The sequence below is a fragment of the Squalius cephalus genome (assembly GCF_949319135.1).
Source record: "Squalius cephalus genome assembly, chromosome: 15".
In the NCBI taxonomy this organism is placed as follows: domain Eukaryota; kingdom Metazoa; phylum Chordata; class Actinopteri; order Cypriniformes; family Leuciscidae; genus Squalius; species Squalius cephalus.
The window spans coordinates 36561704-36581358 of NC_137136.1; the positions used below are offsets into that span (position 1 = coordinate 36561704).

Below are 19655 nucleotides of genomic sequence, written 5' to 3' on the forward strand. Positions count from 1 at the left end.
CTGCTAAACTTGCTATCTCTGCAGTGTTTGTGCTTTTTTCCGGATTATTTTATACAATTTAATACAGCCATTACTTCGCCCACGGCTTTGGATTCCGTCGTTGTCGTCGAGTATCGTTCGAGAGAACAACCAGCACTGTATTTCAGTTGTTTTCCTCTGTGAACATGCACTAATGGATGTCTGACAATTTCGTTGCTTTTTGGAGTTTTGAGATTTAAAAACATCAATAGATATATAAAGGCTCGTGCCTCTTTCATTCTGCTCTCACGGAACAGAAAGATTATAATATGCTTATGTACCGTCAGATGAAATTCTGCAGGTGTCAGTGCTTTCTCCGTCCATGCAATAAATGCACATCCTTGAATGAGCGCAGATTTTCTAGCGCATTTACCTGAACTTCATAGGTAATATATCTATGGTTTAACCCATTTGAGAGGCGGCCAAAATCAGAATTTAAAATGGACTGAATAAGCTCTCTACGAACTTGACGAGCGATGCCGTGCTGATGGACCATAGACTATAAAAAAAGAGTGACTGACATGTATGCACATAAATCACTGTTACACACACACTCTCAGAGTAATATTAAGTTACTGCATAATACATTTTCAACTAGCAGAATAGTACAGAATCACGATACACAGTCTCACTTGTAGCCATGTCTTTTAACTATTATAATATTTTGAAGGGCAAAAACAGGAACTTTTAATTGGCTTTACATCATCAACTGTCACTTTAGCGTGAGGCCCTGTGCAGTCGCAGACTTGGTACTGTCAGTAGCATAACGTTAGCATTACCTCCCTGGCCTGAGCTAACTCGATCAATAAAAAAGTGATAACGCAACGCCACTTTTGCATTTTCTCTTCAGATCATTTCCGTGTAAACATAGCCTTATTCACATAAACTTTAGCCTCAGTCCTAATCCTACGAGTTCAAGCAAGGCTCATGTGGGCATATATAACCAAAATAAAATAAAATTGTTGTGGAATGGTGAAGTGCTTGTGAACTGGAGAGCTGATACTTTATTTTGTGGGTAATTTAATAAATTTAAGTTTTTTAGTAAGGAACAGGACTTGTTCAACAGTGTGAGGGCTAAGTCTATTTCTTTTTTTATTTACTACTACCGAAGGGCATGACATTTCAAACCTGCTCAAGGGGCTATTTTTGAATCTGAATACGAAGCAGTCACGTGACTGTGTGTGGAAACGAAGCTTCGGACATCACAGATCACGTGGTTATGGCAAAAAGAATCAAGATCTGATACACTGCTTCAATGTGAGATGTTTTGTTCTCTTACGAGAGGTTCTCTTATACTGCGTTATATCTTACGCTATGGGGGAAATCTCATTTCCGCGAGATATTGAAGCCAAAAATTATCCTTAATTTTGAAATAATGCAAAACGTGTTGCAGCAGCATGCAGGCATAGGCAAGACGGCTCGCGTGCCTATTGGCTGCCCTGCGGCAACTGCAGCAGCCTATCGAGAGAGGCCCCCGTGACGTCAGATCCAATGGGGGTGCTTCGCGCCCACTGCGTCACGTCCCGCCGAAACAGGCATGGCCTGGGTCTATCAATATAGCTCGGTAGGCTGATTTCCCTAGTTTTTCATCTCTTCATCGAAGCGCACGCATCGCTGGATCCGGAGAAGAAGAAGCCGCGCCATCTGAGAAAGCCTTTCAGCGGGACGAGCCACTGCTTCTGACGCCTTCAGTCGACGTTCCTGCTGCGCTATCCGGCGTTATATCCTTTTCTCTCTGCTGTGTTTTGTGTGTGTGTGTGTGTGTTCGCCGCCGCGACACACACTCTCATTCCACTAAAAGAGCCTTTGCACTAAAAGAGCGTCTTTCTCAAGATGCCCCTTTCCTGTGGCTCGTGCCGAGCCCCACTCAGCGACGGGGACCACCATGTCATCTGCGTTTCCTGCCTGGGTGAGGATCATGCAGCTCTCGCGCTCGCTGACGACGGCTGCCCTCACTGCGAGCTATTGCCCATGGTGACTCTGAGGACTCGCCTGGCATCATTCACCGAGTCTGCACCTCTGCCCGCTGCGACGTCGCGCCGTAAGAAGCGCCGCTCTCAGCGGGTCCCTGAACCTCCTACAACCTGTGGAAGCTCGCCGGTTCGCCCGCCAGCTTCCTCGCCTGCTTCGCCTGAGTCTCTATCTGCCGGACAGCGGCTGCCGCCTGCCGCCGCTTCCGTCATGGATTACGACGAGGAAGCCGCGTTTGTGGGGTATGACAGCTGCTCTATCCTGGCGTCAGGCAGTGAGGATTGGTCGAGCTCTGTGGATCTCGCCCCCTCTGCTCGCGAATCTTCTGGGAAAAGGGCCAGCATTGAATCGGAGCTGACGCGCCTACTCACGCAGGCCGTGGCGCGCCTCGGCCTTGAGTGGGCGGAGCCCGCGGAACCCGCGCACAACCGGCTGGATGGATGTTTCCTGCAAAGGGACCACGTTTCACGGTCTTCTAGACCCGCGCCTTTTCTTCCTGAGCTTCATGAAGAAGTTGCGAAGTCCTGGAACGCCTCCTTCTCAGCCAGAGTCTGCACCTCTGTTTCTACAGCATTCTCCGTGGTTGACAGTGCTAAAAACAGAGGATATCTCTCTCTTCCTACAGTGGAAGAAGCTGTAGCAGCCCATCTTTGCCCGCCCTCTGAAAAAACTCTAGGCGATGACATACATTAGTCAGAAGTCTTATTGAGTATGTGTTTTGTGGCCTTATTTCAGAAAATTTAGTTTTTAGTTTTTTCAATAACCATGCATAAACATTATTCTCTCAAAAATACAAACATGTACATTCATGTAGCTCACATATTATGGTAGCCCTGTTTGTGCTAAATAGAGTGTAATTACACCTTTGCCATTAATATGTTTATAAGCAACTGAAAAAAAAGCACAAATGTCAGGGTATGTCAGAACATCTCAAGGACCCCAAAAACACCTCAGACCCCAGAGGGTTAAAGCTACTATTAAAGTTATCAGTCAAGAGCAGTGAGTGATTTTCTCTTTGCATTTTGTTGTTTTATTAACATTAAAGGGAGATTTCTCCTAAAAATTCAAATTGTCATAATATACTCTCTCAAGTTGTTTTAAACTCGGATAAGTTTCTTTCTTCTGTTGAAAATAAAAGTTATTTGGAAGAATGTGGGTAATCAAACAGTTGATGTACCCCAGTGACTTCCATAGTATATTTTTCTTCTTTGGAAGTCAATGGGGACCAGCTACTGTTTGGATAGCCACATTCTTCAAAATATTAATATTAGAAAAATATTAGAAGGAAATTAATACAGGTTTGGAACAATATTAGAGTGCGTAAATAATGAGATAATTTTTATTTTTGGGTGAACTATCCCTTTAAGGACAGCGGCAGTGTGTTTACTATTACTGCTGTCTCTTTAAGAGCTACGCGCAACGCGTCTAATATGCATTTGACATTCAAGCAGATTTTCTCTCAATTTTCTCAAGTTTGCTTTCACTTTAGACATAACCGACTTTGTTAATGGAAACCTTGTGTGTATTTGACAGTATTAGCACAATAAGACTCGAAAGATAACTTAGTCCAGTATCCAGACGCTGGTAGACAGGCTTTTAGTGCATGTGAGCTTCACATGTAGCCTAAGTTACGTGCTGAGAAACGCACACGTTAGAACAGCGCATCAGCACGCAAATTAAATGTTTAACCAACAAGGCATTAAAGCACATGCAAATTATGAACTTTTGTGAACTGCAGTGTCCCGTTCCGCTGCGTTAACATTTTATGTGAATATACGTCGCGTTGTTCAGTATGTTGGGACAGAGACACGTGGGAAACACTTCACATAACGCGTAAATGCGCATAACTAACGTCAATCAAGCAAGCTAGTGTGCATAGGCCAAGAAGTGTTGGAGAAATAACACTTTCACCCGACCGGAGGGAAAAATATGGAATTTTTTCCAGAAAACTTCTTGCACAAATTAAATTCAAGCACTTTCAAGGACCTGTATCTGTGTGTGTTATTTTCCAAAACTTTCCAGGGCCTTGAATTTATTTATTTTTTCAGATTCACAAACTTTCAAGGATATTCAAGGACCCGTGGGAACCCTGTGAATCGTTTTGTGAAAACTCCACATACATTCACATCACATGTTAACGCAGCGGTAGAGTTACACTCACAGGACACTGCACTTATTCACAATCACAAAAGTTAATTATTTGCTCGTGCTTTAACGCTTTGCCGGGTAAACATTTCACTGGCGTTCTGTTCTGACACAATGCACTTTTTCTGACAAAGACATGACCCTCCCCTATTTTCCTCCGGTGGTCCATTCCATAAATACAGAACGGTCCCTAAACGGTTGTCAGTCGCAAGGCTACTTTTACTTTTATACTTCAAGTAAATTTTCAAAATGTGCCTGTACTTTGTTACTTTTTTCTTGAGTAAAGAAGTTAAATCAGTACTTCTACTTTTACCAGAGTATTTTTTAACACAAGTATCTGTACTTCTACTTGAGTATGGGAAGTGAGTACTTTTGCCATCTCTGCAAAGTGTGTTTGAACTCACAGCATCTGCAAAACACATGAACTCACAGCGGCAGGAGAAATAGATCAAACACTTTAAAAATATTCATTCTCTTACATCATATGAGAAGACGTAAAATAATTTGATGAATTTGATCATGTTGTTTTAAAAGCTTTGCTTGTAATTAATGAAATAGTAGTTATTTCCCGGAATTTTATTCCATTTTGATTCAATAAAGAAATATTTCGCAAAACTGCAGTGAAAACAGTTTTTGCGCATTTACAGTCACCTGACGTAGACGATGCATTGTGTTTGGACAGAATACAAAACAGACTTCTTTATTAAATTCATACAAGGCAAAAGAATTACAGGAATTATGGATTCTAAACCTCAAATAAATGCAGAAGCAGAAATGAGGGAGAAACACCCAGAAACACCTCATATGTGCCGCTCACAAGTATAATAAGGGTCGTTCCTTACCGTTAATGCTTGAAAACACACATACAATCTTTAATGGAAATGCGCCTAGTGACAGTTTCATTTGAGAGTCATGTATGGTCTTACCACAGTTTCTCCAGTTTACAGTGAGGATTCGCCAGTCCAGCAGAGAGCAGCTTCACTCCTGAGTCTCCTAGATTATTATGAGACAGATGCAGTGTTCTCAGGTGTGAGGGGTTTGATCTCAGAGCTGAAGCCAGAGCAGCACAACCTTCATCTGTCACACCACAATCCCACAACCTGTAGAGAACAATGACACACTTATCACTCTCAGATCAAAACAGAAATCTTTTTCTTTTCTTGATTGTGTTTATAATTTGTGCAATATCTCTTTTTTAAACAATGAATTCAATATATCAGTAAATTGAACTGTTATTCTAAGAGATTATGTCTCTATGTGAGAAAGATTATATGAAACTGATCAAATGGAATACATTGAATACATTACATACATTTAATATAAATGTTTACATGCATACATTATAAATGCATATATTTGAATATAAATTTCTCACACATATATCATAAAAAACGGTTAAGTAGATCACAAATCAGGTCAGATAGGTGGAGGGTTTAAAAGCTGAAGTGTGACTTTTTTGTTATTTTGATATTTTTTGTTAAACCATTAATTTATAATGTTTAAGTAAGAACTGTTATAATGTTTTAACAGTGATGCTTGTTCTCAGTGTTACTTACGCAGCGTATCTAGTTGCTGTAACCACAGGCATCAGCTTCTGGAGAACTTCATCTCCAGTGTTCTTCTGTGTGACACTAATTGAAAATAAAATAAATAAATAAGTTAATTATTCATGCTAACAATAATAAAAATAATAATAATAATAACAATACTAACAATAATATTAATTCATATCATAAGTAAATAATACATTATACCTTCCTAAAGACCCTCAACTATTGTTTTAATTAAACACTGTTTTATAAAGGACATGTGAGAAAGTTGTTTTATTATTTATGGGGGGCAAATGAACTGTAATATTAATGATAAAAGTAGCCTAATAATAATAACTACAGTAATGTAATATCCCCTGTGTGCCCGTCCACTACGCCACTGTGAAGAGCTAAACGCCACCAAGGAACGGCATCAAGGCCATTAACTGTTTTATCAAGTTTACTTTGGTGTCCGCGTGACGCAATTCTCATCATCAGGAGGATCCGCTTGCAGCCAAATTTTAGTGATGGCGCAGACGGTGCGCACACAACGCTCAAATGAGTTTACTTTGAAAGGCACACTCAACTGTAAATGAAGTTACACGGGTCCTTCTGAGGCTTGTAGACTCGAGTCCTCAGCATTAAACACTAGAATGAGACGCTCTAGTAAGTGTGCATGGCTACGTCACACATGTTCCCGCCCCACGGTCACGCCACAAAAATACTATTAAAACTTCATTTAGGAAAAATACTTCCTATTAAATGTCTTTATATTAACTGGCTTTTTTATTAATGCAATACAGTGAATGACAGCCGTCTGTGTCTCCCAGTGTCTTACATTATTGTCAAGTCAAGTATATTTGTATAGCGCTTTTCACAATACAGATTGTATCAAAGCAGCTTCACAGTATTAAATTAAAATAATACAACAAGGTTTGTTTCTAGTGGAATTTATTGATTGATAAAATTAAATTAAATATCCCCAAAATATCCCCAACTGTGCAAGCCAAAGCAACAGTGGCCAGGAACCGAAAAACTCTATCAAGTGACCTAATGGTGACCTGAAACTCCATCAGGTGACCTAATGGAGAAAAAAAAACCTTGGGAGAACCCAGGCTCAGTCGGGGGCCAGTTCTCCTCCGGCGTTTATGAACTAGAGACCGGAATTAACTGTAAGATTAAAAATATTATACGAATGCCTGGCTGAAGAGATGCATCTTTAATCTAGTTTTAAACTGGGAGAGCGAGTCTGAGCAACGAACAGTATCAGGAAGGCTATTCCAGAGTTTTGGAGCTAAATGTGAAAATGCTCTCCCTCCTTTGGTGGATCTGGATATGCTAGGTATGACCAAAAGCCTCGAATTTAGTGATCTTAAAGAGCGCGATGGATTATAGGGCGATAGAAGATCCGTTAAATAGACTGGAGCTAAGCCGTTTAGGGCTTTATAAGTCAGTAGCAATACCTTGTAGTTAATACGGGACTTTATAGGTAACCAATGTAGTGATGTTAAAATCGGTGTTATATGATCATATTTTCTTGATCTAGTAAGAACTCTAGCGGCTGCATTTTGGACTAACTGTAGCTTGTTTATTAAGGATGCAGGACAACTAGCTAATAAAGCATTACAGTAATCTAGTCTTGAGGTCATGAACGCATGAACTAACTTTTCTGCATCAGAAAATGATAGCATATTACGTAGCTTAGCAATGTTTCTAAGGTGGAAAAAGGCTGTTTTTGTAACATATGAAATATGATTTTCAAAAGACAGGTTGCAATCTAGTCTCTAACGTACTGTCCATCTGTTAAAATGGCGAATATATCAGATATATGTTGTCTACCTTTTGGTGCAGGTGAGGACACATTCGAGCTGCACGCGGTGCAGTCTGAGCTAGAAGCTGTAGAGAAGCAGATCCACGACCTTTTAGAGAAACAAGCCGTGCTGCGAGACCGGTGTTTAGCTCTTGAAACATTACGTGCCGATGCGTCGATGAGAGACCGGCGTTTAGCTCTTGAAACATCACGCGCCGATGCACACAAATCAGTGAGTAACATTAGTAATCCGCTCACCCTGACCTCGTCTACTCCGTACGTTTCTCAGCATTGGTCCCGAGCGCCCAGGTCACGATCAGCCATGGCTTCATTCACTCCGGCTCCGACACGCCACCACGAAGCCTGGGTGGTTCCGCAGCGGAAGACGCGGGCCAGGACCAGAGCACGAATCTATCCGCCCTTCCCGGTTTTCGAGATCTCCACCCAGAACCGCTTCTCCCCTCTTCGCAAAACGGAACGCGATGCTGTGATCATCGGCGATTCCATCGTCCGGCATGTCCACGCTACGTTAGGCAAAAGTAAGGTGCGTAGTCACTGCTTTCCTGGTGCTCGTGTTTTCGATATCGCTGCGCGGGTACCCGAGATCTTGAACGGTGACGTGCGTGTCGGAGCCATCGTGTTGCATGCGGGAGTAAACGATATCAGGCTGCGGCAGACGAAGGTTCTGAAGAAAGACTTCAGGAGCCTGATCGAGACGGTACGCAGCACATCGCCTGAAAAAAACATCATTGTGTCTGGACCGCTTCCCACGTACCGACAAGGGCATGAAAAGTTCAGTAGATTATTCGCGCTAAATGAATGGTTAATGTCATGGTGTAATGAGCAGAAACTGCTCTTTGTAAATAATTGGAATCTGTTTTGGGAACATCCTAGGCTCTTCCGTGCTGATGGCTTACACCCAAGTAGAATCGGAGCAGATAACTTCTGTCTGATAACATCTCCAAGATGTTAAATACCGTTTGACTAGTAACCAAAAGTCCAAATTACAGTCTCTCCTGCACCAACTTAATTGATATAAATACTAGTGTAGAACATTGCATAGAAACTGTGTCTATTCCTCGTTTAGTGCGATCAAATAATACATTTACTGCAGGATCTAGGAAAAATCTAATTGTTATTAAAACAGAATATCTCGCTATTAGTGAACAAAAACAATTTCTAAAGCTAGGTCTTCTAAACATTAGATCACTCACACCTAAGGCAGTTATTGTAAATGAAATAGTCACAGATAATAGCATCGATGTACTTTGCCTTACTGAAACCTGGCTTAAACCAAATGATTATTTTGGTCTTAATGAGTCTACTCCATCAGGGTACTGTTATAAGCATGAGCCCCGTCTGATTGGTCGTGGCGGTGGTGTTGCATCTATAGAGATATTCTTAATGTTACCCAGAAAATAGGTGACAAGTTTAATTCGTTTGAAGTACTTGTATTAAATGTTACGCTTTCAGATATAAGAAAAAAATCCCTATAATCTCTAGCTTTGGCTACCGTATATAGACCACCAGGGCCTTACGCTGATTTCTTAAAAGAGTTTGCAGATTTTCTCTCAGATCTATTGGTCAACGTCGATAAAGCATTAATTGTTGGAGATTTTAACATACACGTAGATAATTCAAATGATGCGTTAGGGGCTGCGTTTACAGATTTATTAAACTCCTTTGGGGTCAAGCAAAACTTCACTGGTCCCACTCATCGTCTTAATCATACACTCGATTTAATTATATCATATGGAACCGATCCAACCGATATAGATATCATTCCACAAAGTGATGATGTTACTGACCATTACATGGTAACTTGCATATTACGTACTGCTGTAATATGTCATGCTGCGCCACGTTATCGACCAGGCAGAACAATCCTTCCATCCACCATAGATAATTTCTCAAATTGCTTATTTGATCTGTCTCAGCTGCTGCCTGAACCCAAACAAACAGATGAACTAGAAGAACTAACTAGCACTATGAGCACCATTCTCTCTAGAACATTGAATATTGTTGCACCCATTAAATTAAAAAGGTCAGAGAGAAAATTAAAGCACCATGGTACAACAATACTACGCATGTTCTAAAGAGAGAAACCCATAATTTAGAGCGTAAATGGAAACACACTAATTTAGAGGTCTTTAGAATCGCGTGGAAAAACTGTCACGTTATAAAAAGGCCCTAAAAGCGGCCAGGGCTGAGCACCTCCGCAAACTAATAGAAAACAAACCAAAATAATCCAAGGTTTTTATTTAACACTGTGGCTAGACTAACAAATAGACAAGAGTCACCTGAACAAAATATCCCGTTACAGTTTAGTAGTAATGATTTCATGAATTTCTTTACTGAGAAAATAGAAAGCATCAGAACCACAATTGTAAATGTTCGATCTTCAATCGCGCCTTATAACTCAGCCTCAATTATCACCCCGCAAGAACGATTACAGTGCTTTACATCTATAGAACAAAAAGAGCTAAATAAACTTATCACTTCATCTAAAACAACAACATGTTTATTAGATCCTATACCAACTAAACTACTGAAAAGTATTACCTATAGTGGAAGAGCCTCTCCTCTATATTATTAACTCATCTTTATCTTTAGGTCATGTTCCAAGAACATTTAAATTGGCAGTTATAAAACCACTCATTAAGAAACCACAATTAGACCCAAATAACCTAGCAAATTATAGACCCATTTCAAATCTTCCATTTATGTCTAAAATATTAGAAAAAGTTGTGTCCGCTCAACTGGGCTCTTTCTTGCAAGAAAATGACATCTATGAAAAGTTTTAGTCTGGTTTCAGGCCACACCATAGCACTGAAACTGCGCTTGTTAAAATCACAAATGATTTACTTTTAGCTTCTGACCAAGGCTGTATCTCAATATTAGTTTTACTTGATCTTAGTGCTGCGTTCGATACTATAGATCACACAATACTCTTAGATCGACTACAAAATTATACTGGTGTTCAAGGACAAGCATTAAGCTGGTTCAGATCATACTTATCTGACCGCTACCATTTTGTCTATTTAAATGGAGAAAAATCGATCATAACTCAAGCAAACTATGGAGTGCCACAAAGATCTGTGTTAGGCCCTCTATTATTCTCAATATATGCTGCCACTTGGAAATATTATAAGGAAACATGGAATTAGTTTCCATTGTTATGCTGATGACACTCAAATATATATTTCATCACGGCCGGATGAAAACGCTAAATTATCGAAAATGACAGAGTGTGTTAACACTAGAAGTGCCAGAATTCCATTACTACTAGAACTGCCGCAAGCGGTCATTTTGACCGCTAGATTCCAAACTCTATATCTTTAATGATAAATACCCATTTGAGAGATTAATGCATTTATTGTATTAGGATATCTTTTAAAAACAAAACAACACCAAACTGTACATTTAAACAAGTTTAATTATACATCTATAAATAATAATAAGATGTCCTGAACAAAATGACGGAGTAGCCTGTTTTCATGTTTACACTGTTCGATCGCGCCCGCGCCCGCCGACGACACACACACACACACACACACACACACACACACCATATTCCATTGCAATCTTGACATCGCAGCCTGTTCATTACAGCCATAATAAAATATAATAATAAAATAGCATAGTCAACCTAACATATAAAAATTCCACTGCTCTGTTTATATAGTCAGTAGTAGGCTACAATTCGTACCATTTTGCGCATGTGAAGGTGATAATTTTTTCTGTCGATTTTGGAACACGAGTGAAGTACAAAGCCTATAATAAAGAATAGTTTACCATCCAAATATATCGCAAATGTTGAAACATTTTGATTCTAATTAGAGAGTTACGTGAGCCGTTATGTGAGCCCAACGCCGCTTACTTTCACTTTCGCTTGAAAGTAGCCGATTTCATTTTGGCTTGTTTATTGTTTATTTATTTGTTATTTTTCTGTTCTGAATATCATTACATTTAAATGATTTGTTGTGGAATATGTTTTGTGTATTTTTTACCACATTTTATTGTTGTGTATATTGGTATGTATAATAATACCACGAAATTCAGTGCGGTCAATATGACCGTCTATGGCCGAAATAGGTAAATATGTTAATTTGTTTTTTTGCATTACGTGTAATTTATATGAAAAGCATTTTAAATGAAAATACAGACACTTTTAGGAAAAGTCAGGTACCAGCAGGATTTTTAGAGTTATTGCAGATATAAAATTCAAAACGGTCAAAATGACCGCCATGGCAGTTCTAGTGTTAAAGATATAAAAGACTGGATGATGCGCAATTTTCTTTTATTAAATCCAGACAAGACAGAGGCACTACTTATCGGTTCAAAAAACCACCCACAAAACCTCTCACAATACAACTTTAACATAGTAGGATGTCCTGTTACTTTATCCTCTACAGTAAAAGACCTGGGTGTTATACTAGATTGCAACCTGTCTTTTGAAAATCATATTTTATATGTTACAAAAACAGCCTTTTTCCACCTTAGAAACATTGCTAAGCTACGTAATATGCTATCAGTTTCTGATGCAGAAAAGTTAGTTCATGCGTTCATGACCTCAAGACTAGATTACTGTAATGCTTTATTAGCTGGTTGTCCTGCATCCTCAATAAACAAGCTAGTAAGTCCAAAATGCAGCCGCTAGAGTTCTTACTAGATCAAGAAAATATGATCATATAACACCGATTTTAACATCACTACATTGGTTACCTATAAAGTCCCGTATTAACTACAAGGTATTGCTACTGACTTATAAAGCCCTAAATGGCTTAGCTCCAGTCTATTTAACGGATCTTCTATCGCCCTATAATCCATCGCGCTCTTTAAGATCACTAAATTTGAGGCTTTTGGTCATACCTAGGATATCCAGATCCACCAAAGGAGGGAGAGCATTTTCATATTTAGCTCCAAAACTCTGGAATAGCCTTCCTGATACTGTTCGTTGCTTAAAACTAGATTAAAGATGCATCTCTTCAGCCAGGCATTCGTATAATATTTTTAATCTTACAGTTAATTCCGGTCTCTAGTTCATAAACGCCAGAGGAGAACTGGCCCCCGACTGAGCCTGGGTTCTCCCAAGGTTTTTTTTTTTTTTTTCTCCATTAGGTCACCTGATGGAGTTTTTCGGTTCCTTGCCACTGTTGCCTTTGGCTTGCTCAGTTGGGATATTTTGGGGATATTTAATTTAATTTTATCAATCAATAAATTCCACTAGAAACAAACCTTGTTGTATTATTTTAATTTAATACTGTGAAGCTGCTTTGATACAATCTGTATTGTGAAAAGAGCTATACAAATATACTTGACTTGACTATACTGAGATGAGTAAAAATCGACTGAAATATGTTGAAATAAAATGTAGGCTATTTGTATAAGCAACATATTAAACTGCAAATTAACATTTATATGCCCTAATATTTCATAAAAACAACGTTACAGTCAGGCGAAATATGAAAGACAACATTTTGTTGACTAGATTTGGGTACAGTTTTTACTGTAGAATATACTGCCACATCAAATAAGCTTTTGTTTAGCAATTTCTGCTCATATGTTATATATATATATATATATATATATATATATATATATATATATATATATATATATATATATATATATATATATATATATATACTATTTTTGTCAAAAATAAAGTCATCAACTAAGATGTTAGCTGTTCCAATGTTGGCTATATTCAAACTAATGAATACATATGATAAAATGTAGGCCTATAATCATTTTTTTACAAAGAAAGAGTACACTTGAAATATTGTTGAAATTGTAATTAGGGGCCAAGCCCCGAAGGGGCTATGGCACCTATTGTATCTGTTAGTTTTCTTATTAGGGGCCAAGCCCCGAAGGGGCTATGGCACCTATTGTATCTGTTAGTTTTCTTATTATTATTAGGGGCCAAGCCCCGAAGGGGCTATGGCACCTATTGTATCTGTTAGTTTTCTTATTAGGGGCCAAGCCCCGAAGGGGCTATGGCACCTATTGTATCTGTTAGTTTTCTTATTATTATTATTATTATTATTCTTCTTCCTCCTCTTGAAGTCTATGGCAGCCCTATGAACCATACATAGGAAAATGATGAAATTTGGCACACTTGTAGTGATGGTAATGAAAAGTAATTGTAGCAATTTTTGAGTCTCTAGGACCAACTCTATAGCGCCACCAGCAGTTCAAAAATCCAACATTGAAATGGTTATAACTTTTGAACCCTTTGATCTAGAAAAATGAAACTTAGTACACCTGATTTATCTCATCATGCTGATCAGAACCAATATCTTACATCAAGACTCCGCCCATTACAGTAGTGGCCATTTTGAAAAGTACAGTATGCAGTTTTTTTGCTACTCCTCCTTCAAAATTGGTCTAATTTTGTCCAAACATGTACTCAAATGATCTTCGGACTGAGCCGCATAAAAGTACTGTCCCCGATTTTTTTGCTATATTGGAAAAAAAAAAGTTATGATGTCGCAAACTTAACGAGGTCGACCCAAAATTGGTTCAGAAGCTATAGCTCGGCCAAACTTTGATCAATCGAAACGAAAATTGGTACACTTCATCGGAAGCATGATCTGAGGTTCCATGCCAAAGTTGGGAACAGCGCCACCTACGGGTCATGAGATATGGAAAATGCATATTTTGGCCAATAACTTATGAACAGTTTGTCAGAAAATTATAAACTTGGTGTCTATCGATTCCTTGGGTCATGACAAATCCGTGGATATCGATTTTGCCATGATGGGATGTACCACGTGTCCGCCATTTTGAATGATGTCATAATTTGCAATATCTTTTAAACTATTTGAAATTTCTTCACCAAATTTGGTATGGATCATCATTAGCATGGCCCGAAGGTACCTGAGAAATTTGATCACAGCGCCACCTAGTGTTCCAGAGATATCATTGTTTTTTGAAAAAACGCTTATAACTTTTGCTAACATTGCTTGAAATTTGATTTCTTTATGTCAATATATTCCTTGGCTTATGCCGATTTCAACGATATCTCATATGTTATTTATCAACAATGTGACTGGCCGCCATATTGGAGTGAATGTAAAACAGTTTTTTCGCTACTCCTCCTTCAAAATTGGTCTAATTTTGTCCAAACATGTACTCAAATGATCTTCGGACTGAGCCGCATAAAAGTACTGTCCCCGATTTTTTTGCTATACTGGAAAAAAAAAGTTATGATGTCGCAAACTTAATGAGGTCAACCCATAATTGGTTCAGAGGCTGTAACTTGTGAAGTTTGTCACAAAATCATAAAATTGGTGTCTATCGATTCCTTGCGTCATGTCGAATCTGAGGATATCTATTTTGCCAGCATTGGATGTACCACATCATAAGCTATATTAGCATTAAGTTAGCTTAGCATGCTAATCTCGTTAACATGATTTTGTGTGCTCATTCACACACTGAAGCCTCTCCTCTGCAGCTTTGTAAAACATGTCCTCTGGGTGGCGCAAGTGGTTCAACCATGCGTCATGAATCCCGAACCATTGTGGTCGTGGGTTCGAGACCAGTGTGGGGCGACTTTGAAATTGTGTATAAAATAATAATTTAAATTCCTTCCGGCTCTGCACTGCTGTTGGTGCTTAAATGCTAGCTGTGCTGCTGTAATTGATGTGCTTACTGTGCTTGATGTACATTAAATTTCTGATGTTTTGCTCTTCTGGCTCCGCATTGCGCTACAGCGGCTGTTGCTTGCTCTGCCTTGCAGGGCTTGGCCCCGTATTGCTGCTTGCAGCTATATTAGCAATTGTTATTGTCAGAATAACAATTTTCTTCTTCTTCCGCCAATGGAAGTCTATGGCAGCCCTATGAACCGTACATAGGAAAATGATGAAATTTCACAAACTTGTAGTGATGCTAATGAAAAGTAATTGTAGCAATTTTTGAGTCTCTAGCACCAACTCCATAGCGCCACCACCAGTTCAAATATTCAACAATGAAATGGTTATAACTTTTGAACCCTTTGATCTAGAGACATGAAACTTAGTACACCTGATTCCACTCATCATGCTGATCACAACCAATACCTTACATTAAGACTCCGCCCATTACAGTAGTGGCCATTTTGAAAAGTACAGTATGCAGTTTTTTTGCTACTCCTCCTTCAAAATTGGTCTAATTTTGTCCAAACATGTACTCAAATGATCTTCGGACTGAGCCGCATAAAAGTACTGTCCCCGATTTTTTTGCTATATTGGAAAAAAAAAAGTTATGATGTCGCAAACTTAACGAGGTCGACCCAAAATTGGTTCAGAAGCTATAGCTCGGCCAAACTTTGATCAATCGAAACGAAAATTGGTACACTTCATCGGAAGCATGATCTGAGGTTCCATGCCAAAGTTGGGAACAGCGCCACCTACGGGTCATGAGATATGGAAAATGCATATTTTGGCCAATAACTTATGAACAGTTTGTCAGAAAATTATAAACTTGGTGTCTATCGATTCCTTGGGTCATGACAAATCCGTGGATATCGATTTTGCCATGATGGGATGTACCACGTGTCCGCCATTTTGAATGATGTCATAATTTGCAATATCTTTTAAACTATTTGAAATTTCTTCACCAAATTTGGTATGGATCATCATTAGCATGGCCCGAAGGTACCTGAGAAATTTGATCACAGCGCCACCTAGTGTTCCAGAGATATCATTGTTTTTTGAAAAAACGCTTATAACTTTTGCTAACATTGCTTGAAATTTGATTTCTTTATGTCAATATATTCCTTGGCTTATGCCGATTTCAACGATATCTCATATGTTATTTATCAACAATGTGACTGGCCGCCATATTGGAGTGAATGTAAAACAGTTTTTTCGCTACTCCTCCTTCAAAATTGGTCTAATTTTGTCCAAACATGTACTCAAATGATCTTCGGACTGAGCCGCATAAAAGTACTGTCCCCGGTTTTTTTGCTATACTGGAAAAAAAAAGTTATGATGTCGCAAACTTAATGAGGTCAACCCATAATTGGTTCAGAGGCTGTAACTTGTGAACAGTTTGTCACAAAATCATAAAATTGGTGTCTATCGATTCCTTGCGTCATGTCGAATCTGAGGATATCTATTTTGCCAGGATTGGATGTACCACATCATAAGCTATATTAGCATTAAGTTAGCTTAGCATGCTAATCTCGTTAACATGATTTTGTGTGCTCATTCACACACTGAAGCCTCTCCTCTGCAGCTTTGTAAAACATGTCCTCTGGGTGGCGCAAGTGGTTCAACCATGCGTCATGAATCCCGAACCATTGTGGTCGTGGGTTCGAGACCAGTGTGGGGCGACTTTGAAATTGTGTATAAAATAATAATTTAAATTCCTTCCGGCTCTGCACTGCTGTTGGTGCTTAAATGCTAGCTGTGCTGCTGTAATTGATGTGCTTACTGTGCTTGATGTACATTAAATTTCTGATGTTTTGCTCTTCTGGCTCCGCATTGCGCTACAGCGGCTGTTGCTTGCTCTGCCTTGCAGGGCTTGGCCCCGTATTGCTGCTTGCAGCTATATTTATTATTATTATTATTATTCTTCTTCCTCCTCTTGAAGTCTATGGCAGCCCTATGAACCATACATAGGAAAATGATGAAATTTGGCACACTTGTAGTGATGGTAATGAAAAGTAATTGTAGCAATTTTTGAGTCTCTAGGACCAACTCTATAGCGCCACCAGCAGTTCAAAAATCCAACATTGAAATGGTTATAACTTTTGAACCCTTTGATCTAGAAAAATGAAACTTAGTACACCTGATTTATCTCATCATGCTGATCAGAACCAATATCTTACATCAAGACTCCGCCCATTACAGTAGTGGCCATTTTGAAAAGTACAGTATGCAGTTTTTTTGCTACTCCTCCTTCAAAATTGGTCTAATTTTGTCCAAACATGTACTCAAATGATCTTCGGACTGAGCCGCATAAAAGTACTGTCCCCGATTTTTTTGCTATATTGGAAAAAAAAAAGTTATGATGTCGCAAACTTAACGAGGTCGACCCAAAATTGGTTCAGAAGCTATAGCTCGGCCAAACTTTGATCAATCGAAACGAAAATTGGTACACTTCATCGGAAGCATGATCTGAGGTTCCATGCCAAAGTTGGGAACAGCGCCACCTACGGGTCATGAGATATGGAAAATGCATATTTTGGCCAATAACTTATGAACAGTTTGTCAGAAAATTATAAACTTGGTGTCTATCGATTCCTTGGGTCATGACAAATCCGTGGATATCGATTTTGCCATGATGGGATGTACCACGTGTCCGCCATTTTGAATGATGTCATAATTTGCAATATCTTTTAAACTATTTGAAATTTCTTCACCAAATTTGGTATGGATCATCATTAGCATGGCCCGAAGGTACCTGAGAAATTTGATCACAGCGCCACCTAGTGTTCCAGAGATATCATTGTTTTTTGAAAAAACGCTTATAACTTTTGCTAACATTGCTTGAAATTTGATTTCTTTATGTCAATATATTCCTTGGCTTATGCCGATTTCAACGATATCTCATATGTTATTTATCAACAATGTGACTGGCCGCCATATTGGAGTGAATGTAAAACAGTTTTTTCGCTACTCCTCCTTCAAAATTGGTCTAATTTTGTCCAAACATGTACTCAAATGATCTTCGGACTGAGCCGCATAAAAGTACTGTCCCCGATTTTTTTGCTATACTGGAAAAAAAAAGTTATGATGTCGCAAACTTAATGAGGTCAACCCATAATTGGTTCAGAGGCTGTAACTTGTGAACAGTTTGTCACAAAATCATAAAATTGGTGTCTATCGATTCCTTGCGTCATGTCGAATCTGAGGATATCTATTTTGCCAGCATTGGATGTACCACATCATAAGCTATATTAGCATTAAGTTAGCTTAGCATGCTAATCTCGTTAACATGATTTTGTGTGCTCATTCACACACTGAAGCCTCTCCTCTGCAGCTTTGTAAAACATGTCCTCTGGGTGGCGCAAGTGGTTCAACCATGCGTCATGAATCCCGAACCATTGTGGTCGTGGGTTCGAGACCAGTGTGGGGCGACTTTGAAATTGTGTATAAAATAATAATTTAAATTCCTTCCGGCTCTGCACTGCTGTTGGTGCTTAAATGCTAGCTGTGCTGCTGTAATTGATGTGCTTACTGTGCTTGATGTACATTAAATTTCTGATGTTTTGCTCTTCTGGCTCCGCATTGCGCTACAGCGGCTGTTGCTTGCTCTGCCTTGCAGGGCTTGGCCCCGTATTGCTGCTTGCAGCTATATTTATTATTATTATTATTCTTCTTCCTCCTCTTGAAGTCTATGGCAGCCCTATGAACCATACATAGGAAAATGATGAAATTTGGCACACTTGTAGTGATGGTAATGAAAAGTAATTGTAGCAATTTTTGAGTCTCTAGGACCAACTCTATAGCGCCACCAGCAGTTCAAAAATCCAACATTGAAATGGTTATAACTTTTGAACCCTTTGATCTAGAAAAATGAAACTTAGTACACCTGATTTATCTCATCATGCTGATCAGAACCAATATCTTACATCAAGACTCCGCCCATTACAGTAGTGGCCATTTTGAAAAGTACAGTATGCAGTTTTTTTGCTACTCCTCCTTCAAAATTGGTCTAATTTTGTCCAAACATGTACTCAAATGATCTTCGGACTGAGCCGCATAAAAGTACTGTCCCCGATTTTTTTGCTATATTGGAAAAAAAAAAGTTATGATGTCGCAAACTTAACGAGGTCGACCCAAAATTGGTTCAGAAGCTATAGCTCGGCCAAACTTTGATCAATCGAAACGAAAATTGGTACACTTCATCGGAAGCATGATCTGAGGTTCCATGCCAAAGTTGGGAACAGCGCCACCTACGGGTCATGAGATATGGAAAATGCATATTTTGGCCAATAACTTATGAACAGTTTGTCAGAAAATTATAAACTTGGTGTCTATCGATTCCTTGGGTCATGACAAATCCGTGGATATCGATTTTGCCATGATGGGATGTACCACGTGTCCGCCATTTTGAATGATGTCATAATTTGCAATATCTTTTAAACTATTTGAAATTTCTTCACCAAATTTGGTATGGATCATCATTAGCATGGCCCGAAGGTACCTGAGAAATTTGATCACAGCGCCACCTAGTGTTCCAGAGATATC

General features: G+C 39.1%; 1 protein-coding gene across 3 annotated transcripts in view; it reads right to left on the minus strand.

Annotated features, from left to right (window-relative positions):
- The window catches only part of LOC307172572 (protein NLRC3-like), a 170745-nt gene that overhangs the window by 128970 nt on the left and 22120 nt on the right, over window positions 1-19655 (minus strand). For all 3 annotated transcript variants that reach the window (XM_079895072.1, XM_079895074.1, XM_079895073.1), the window contains exons 9-10: window positions 5691-5765; window positions 5061-5234 (exon numbers count right to left, since the gene is read on the minus strand). In XM_079895072.1, the coding sequence (XP_079751198.1) occupies window positions 5061-5234; window positions 5691-5765 (249 nt within the window). The remainder of the gene's footprint in view (window positions 1-5060; window positions 5235-5690; window positions 5766-19655) is intronic.